The sequence below is a fragment of the Plasmodium cynomolgi genome, chromosome 14, assembly GCF_000321355.1.
Source record: "Plasmodium cynomolgi strain B DNA, chromosome 14, whole genome shotgun sequence".
NCBI lineage: Eukaryota > Apicomplexa > Aconoidasida > Haemosporida > Plasmodiidae > Plasmodium > Plasmodium cynomolgi.
In genome coordinates this window covers 473478-480176 of record NC_020407.1, presented here as the reverse complement: position 1 = coordinate 480176, position 6699 = coordinate 473478, and the positions used below count along the sequence as shown (strand labels likewise).

Sequence of the window (6699 nt, the reverse complement as noted above, 5' to 3'; positions counted from 1 at the left end):
ATAATTTGTCCTTCCCAGTAATTCATTCACCCTTTGTAAATTGTTTAAAGTACCAACATTTTGTGTAATTCCCTTTTTTTTTTTTTTTTTTTGATGTTAATAAAAAAATGAGGATTCGATTGATACGATATAATGTGTACATGTGCAATATGTATTCGCACATATGTTTTTATTCTTTTTTTTCTTTTTAAAAAACGATAGAAATTACTCCCCGTTTTATTAAATGTTTTAAAAAAAAGTGTAGGAAATTTTGTTCCGTTATTGTTGCACCTCATTCTGCGCCAAACTGAAGAGGAAAAAAAAAAAAAAAAAAGGAAGGGGCACGCATAGGCTAGTAAAAATTGGGTAACACACTCCCAACGGTGTGCAACATAGTTGCGAACATTGAGCAAGGGGGCGACAGGAGACCATGGTCTGGTGAGTGTAACTTTTAGGGGCTAGTTTTAAAGAATGGAGGGTATAATTTATGTCCCCCATGAGGTGTTCAACGTGGTGATAGAGGATATGAATTTTGCATACCGTTCACGAGAGTTTATCCCTTTTCCACTAGTACCCAACAGCGCACGCGCGGCACTCACTTATGCTTAACGAATTTACCTCCTTTCTAAGCCCATGTGGAGATATCTACACCCCTGAGGGGGGACGCATCAACAGCACAATTAAAATAGTATGTACTACTTCCCTTTATGTAAACCTACACGGTGAAAAGAAAAAAAACAAAAACGAACTGCTTCCCATTTTAGAACAGCCTTGTGGGTGACGAGAGGTGCATATTATCATATACATTATGTATGTGGCAGAAGTTCCCATTAAAGAAAAAAAAAAAATTTTAAATACAACGCAACGTGAGCATATATCACAAACTGTCGCTTCAGCTTGTTACCTTTTTCTTCGTTAGCACTTATGGAACGCAAACAGAAAGGGGGAACATTCCAACCTATTTTTTTCCTCGCCATGTACAAACGTTTTTTTTTTTTTTGCGTGTCATCAGCGAACGGTTAAAATAGGAGGGAAGGCGCAAGGTTGGATATCATCCGTTTTGGAACAGCAAAGAAAAGTGCGCATACACAGAGGTACAGCAAAGGAGAAAAAATTACCAACGAAAATACCAACGAAAGTACCAACGAAAGTACCAACGAAAGTACCAACGAAAAGGGGCATTATATATGTACGCGTGGCGAACAAGCAGTTGTTAATGTGAAGTAGCTGTCGCGGGGCTACCTCTTAACTTCCACGCCACCCACCCTTTAGTGGGAGAATTTCCCAGCGAGCAAGATGAATATAGTGAGCGCCATCGTGGTGGCTATAACAGGCTGCCTACTCTTAATGGGGATAACTGAAAGCAAAGGACCTGCCATTGAATTGAAGAACAACTACATAGAAGGCACAATTAAAGCGAATCTGAACGTCTTGGCAGATTGTACCGTGTACCTCGATTCAGACATATATAAGAAGCCAAATAAAAATGGGAAATTTATTTTTACAAACGTAAAGGAAGGAACGTACAACATGTTTGTTAATCATCCATACATTGAATTTAGCAAGTACCAAGTAAATGTAAAAAAAAGCGTCACGAAAAATAATGACAAGATTTACGTTGTCCAAGCATATGAGCAGATATCTCCTTTTGAAAAGAGCAACTTGATGGTTACTAACATCGTTTTTGAGGCAAAGAAGGTGTATGATTTTTTGATGCCCCAAAAGAATTTTTATTTTTTTAATTTGTTTAAGAGTCCCATTTTTTTAATTTTCCTCTTCTTCATAATTTTGATGAGTGTGCTGCCACAAATGCAGAAAATCTCCGAGTCTGCCAGTGAGGAGTCCATCGGCCCGGCTACGTACAAGTCGAACTTTGTGGAGTCCCTCAAGTGAGTTCCCCCCCCCCCCCTCTGTAGTGTGTACCGAGCATGTCGCATTTGCCGCAAATGCGGCGTCGTTTGGTTGGCTTCTCCCCTTGCGTTGCTCCCGCTTTTGCTTCTATTCCCCTTTCCTTTTTGTGTTTTTTTTTTGTGCTCAATTTGGTGGAAAAAAACCGCCGTACACATCTATCCCCCCACTGGAAACTTACCAAAACTACTGACAAAATATCGTATAACCGTTTGTGTTTCATTCCACTGGGAGAAGCCCAATAGGAAAGAACCACAAAAGTGAGAGGAGAGACAAAACATTTTCAACAGTCCACTTAACCGTATTTGCAGTGCGTCAAAAAAAAAAGGCCCCTAAGGAGAGCATAGCTGTGGACATCTGTTATAACTAATTTGTAGATTTTGAAAAAGGAGCATAACTGGTTGACCCGTTCGCTTCATCCACTTGTTCCACTTTTCAATTTGAGAGTTTGGCAGTTTGAGCTGCAGAATTGGGTACCACACCCACCCCTTGGAAGGACTTGCCAACGAGGCGAATTCCTTTTGCACCTCACTCTCCAAGGTGGAGAGACGTACCCTCCATCCGCTCATGTACGTACATATACACACTTGTATATGTATGACCACATGGAATGGTGTAACTACCCTAATACGATGAAATGTGTGTTTTTTTTTTTTTTTTTTTTTGTCTCCCTGGGAACAATAAACACGGCTGTTAAAAAGAGTAATAAATGAAATGGAAAAAAAAATGGACTTAAAAAAAAACCCTCGTGTGATAAAATTTGCAGAAAAACACACTCAACGTGGGGATTGCAGTTATGGGTGGTGGGGCACGATGGGCATCGCCTATTTGGTCACTGCATCACCTATATCATATGGTGACTTCATCAAGTGCCACGGCGAATGCGAACGATTTATATGGAGCCCCTCACCCTCCCACAGTTCATCCTTTTGCGGAAAAAAAAATTGAGACGCAAAAAAGTGAGACGCAAAAAAGTGAGACGCAAAAAAGTGAGACGCAAAAAAGTGAGACGCAAAAAAGTGAGACGCAAAAAAGTGAGACACAAAAAAGTGAGGCGCAAAACGTGAGACGCAAAAAAGTGAGACACAAAAAAGTGAGGCGCAAAAAGTGAAGCACAAAAAGCGGAACGCAACACATGTGCTAAATATCTTGCCACTCCAGACTTTTGGAGCTGCCTTGTTTACTTCAATTATTTATGTACATCTGCGTGACGTGGTTGATTTTCTTTTGTCCTTCTTCAAACTTTCCCTGGAGTACATCAATATTGTGAGGTCACCATTTCTGTGGCAGTTTTTTCTACCTGGTGCGGCGGTAAAATTAGCTGCCGTTTTTTCTGTCACGAAGGTTTTTGCTCAGGTTGCTATCCTCATGAAGATGATCCTACAGGGGTGAACTTCCCTCACCGCGGATGTCAACCCCTCCCCAGCCTCCTTTTCGGGGATTGAATCCATGCCATGGGACTTCGATTGCACAATTTTCTTGCCGAACGAATTGGCTATCTCGTTATTTTACTTTTTTTTTAGATGCATTTTTTCCCGTTTGGGTTTAAGCTGGTGTTAGGACGGAATTATCTGTGTGCGTGTGTTCGTCATTCTTCACCTTTTCCGTGGATCCCCTCACCTCTTTCGCATCTTTCATTTGTTTCACCTCCGTCACTTCCTCCAACGTTTTGGCCGGCGTCACGCTGAGGCGGTCCCCCAAATTGCCTAGCAATCTAGGGTTCACGCGGATATAAACAGACGGGACTAATCCGAAGGGCAATTTCAAAAAGAGCGTGGAGACTGCATAATTAAAGGTTCCCTTAAAAACCTTTTTCGATACTGCAAAAACATTTATTATGGATTTGAAAAGGTAAAAGTAGCATGCATCATCTGTTTCGCTAAATGTCCAGTCTAGTAGGTGAAACTTCATTAAGAAGTTCGCCACTTTTTTTCCCGATTCTTCGTCTAAGTATGGACATGCTAGCAGGCAGAGTCCCTTGTCCAGAAGGTACCTATTGATATGCGTATTGTAAATGCGCATGAGGAAATTTGGGGTGCAGTGGATTCTGTTGAGGAGTGTATTCTCCACGTCTTCCATCCCCTGTATGCCATTTTCATCAAAAGAGTTTTCGAAATCACATTCATTAAGGACCTGGTCTGTTGCCCAGCCGGATGATTGGCTATCATCGCAATCGCGCTCATATTTGTTCCGCTCTTCTTCACGCATATCTTCGAGTACATCCCTCACCATGTTTTCATCCTTCTGTTCACCCATACCACTTCGAGCATCTTGGTTGATTTTCCCCATAGCGACATTCACCATTCCGCCACTAAAATGGCCGATAGATGTACCTCTCAGCTGATCGTTTCCCTCTAGGCTTCTTTCCCCTACGGCACCTTGCGCAGGGGCCTCCACATCAAGTGCATCATCCAAAATCACATTCTCAGAGATCAAATCCCAAATGGTTTTGTCCGGATACCTTAATTTAATATTATTAATTTGCTCGAAGATAATTGGACTTTTTTGCTGTAAACTGTTAAGTACCAAATTGAGTTGTGCATAATTTATGTTGACGAAGAGAGCACCAGGCATGACAAAATACATAGATGCCTCGATGTAGACCTTTAATTCATTTTTGTCTGGGATTAACCTAACGCATTTTTCATACATATAAGTAGAAGACGATTTAAAAGCTATCCAAAAGTTTTTAGCACACTGTTCATTCTTAAAATAAAGTGACCCAATAGAACCAACAGAACCAACAGAACAAGGATTAGCTCTACACAGTTCACTGAGGTTATAAAGCAAGTATGTGTGATCTGTCACGTTTATACATGCATTATGTTTTGCTCCGAAAAGTAAAGCAAATTTGATAATGCCCAAATTGTTTGCGAATAATTCGTACTTGCTCGGATGCTCCTCAACAGCTGCATATAAATTCAGAGCATCAAACAAATAATCAGACTTATCTATATTCACCACATCCAATATAGGGTCTCTATCTTGGTTCCGATAGTAGAGGTCTATTAAGTTATGCAGGATGTGTTCTTCCTTTTGGTCGAATGGTAATCCGGTCACTAGTAAAATGCGGCAGTCTGGTACCCACTTGTCGTAATCATGAGTTTTATTTTTAAAAATTAAATGATTGATTATTTCGAGGGGAAATTTCCAGCGGATGTGCTTAAAGTGATCATCTAATTGGGGTACCTCCTTCGCGCTTTTCTTTACGCACTCCGCTTTTAGACCCTTCCATGTTTCGCAAATAAACGGAGACACCAAATGATTGTCTGCATCCTCGGGGGACGACAACTGGACTATAGGGAAACAATCCGAAACTCTTAAATTTGTGTTTAGTTTGTTCCTGAGGGTTGAAAGGTCTCCCTTCCCAACTTGGTTGTTTGCGTTCGTTACTTTCACTGTTCCGTAGTACTTTGTAATTTCTTGCATCATTAGCTCTTCCTTTTGTTGCGGATGTTGCGGTGGCGGCTGTTCCTGTTTCTGCAGTTGCTGCAGTTGTTTCAGTTGTTGCAGTTGCTGTGCCTGTTCCTCTTCCTTCTGCTTTCCTTCTTTCCCCTCCTCCTTAGTAACGCGGTTATCCTTTCTTCCTAGCATCCGGTTGGTCGTCCGGTTTTCTCTCTCCCCCTCTATGGCCATGTCTCTCCCTTTGAATAAAAACCTTGAGGACGAATCTGAATCATCGATACGATCCTTTTTCTTCCTTCTGCTTCCTTTCTTCAAGTTGGCATCCTCTTTCGGATTACCTTTTGCTCCTTCACCTTTACTAATGGGCTGTTTCTCCTTCTTTACCTTCTGCGCCTGCTTAACCTTCCCCATTTCTACGTTACTCATTGAGGGGCCTCCGCCATTAGATGGGTACTCGCCATCCCTATTGTCTGATCGAAACAAAACATTTTCGGCTTCTTTCTTTTCTGATTGTGCAGGTAATTCCTTTTTTTTTCCCTTCTTCGTGGTATTCACTTCTGGAGAGTTAATTTTGTAATTCTCATCATACTGTTCATGCTTGATCTTCGAATCATGATCATGTTCATTACTGGGATATTTTTTTCTTTTTAAATTTGTTGAATCCTTTTTTTGGTTTCCTTTATTTTCACTTGGGTCTTTCTTCTGTTTTTTTCCCTTCATGTTGCTTCAGGGTTTTTTTTTTTAAAATATTTATATGTTTAAAGGTTACTCTGATGGGTGATTTCGGTGGGTAGTTAAATAGGAAGAGATACTTTAATCCAGTCGTCAAAAAAAACAGGTCATTCTTTTCTCTTTCACACTTTAATTGGTAGATGGCCAAACGGTCCCAATGGGATCATTCTTCTCTGTAACAGTGAGCTTTCCTAATTTAGTTTCCGTTAAGGATGTGTTTTTATTTTACCCCTAGTTTGATCAGCTGCTTCATATTACAAAATTGCTAACTTTGGGAAGGATATGCATCAGTAGGGATAAACTACACGTTGCTTCTCCCCTTGCACCGTCCTCCGTGTCACTCCGTCCAAGTAGTAATCGCTCACATGCGAGTGTGTATGTTCGTGAATATTGTTCACAAATGTGGGAGTTAACAGGCGTGGAAGCCAACAAAAGCTAAACGCACATTTGTGTCACGCCTTCGTAGTTAAAACTGCACATATTTGGTAATCAGAGATAATTTAAAAGAGAGTCTGCGTGGCAGAACAACACGTGCACAGAAGATGCTGTGTACATGGTTACAAAGCCGGTTGCACATAATGCACGAAAACGATTAGTTCAAGAGTACATAGGTGTGCATAACAGCATACATGTACGTGTACACACACAGGTGGATATATATATATATATATATAT

The 6699-nt window shown here is 40.8% G+C and overlaps 2 protein-coding genes across 2 annotated transcripts; one reads left to right on the top strand and one right to left on the bottom strand.

Moving 5' to 3' along the window:
• Positions 1–1275: 1275 nt before the first annotated feature.
• PCYB_142000 (hypothetical protein) lies at positions 1276–1872 on the top strand (the record flags this gene model as incomplete). Its single annotated transcript, XM_004224671.1, has 1 exon — positions 1276–1872. The coding sequence occupies one exon, from the start codon at positions 1276–1278 to the stop codon at positions 1870–1872; it is 597 nt and encodes a 198-aa protein (XP_004224719.1).
• Positions 1873–3432: 1560 nt separating this feature from the next.
• PCYB_141990 (hypothetical protein) lies at positions 3433–5049 on the bottom strand (the record flags this gene model as incomplete). The annotated part of the gene is made up of 1 exon (XM_004224670.1): positions 3433–5049. A coding segment is annotated over one exon (1617 nt), but the record flags the coding sequence as incomplete, so codon positions are not given.
• Positions 5050–6699: the final 1650 nt, after the last annotated feature.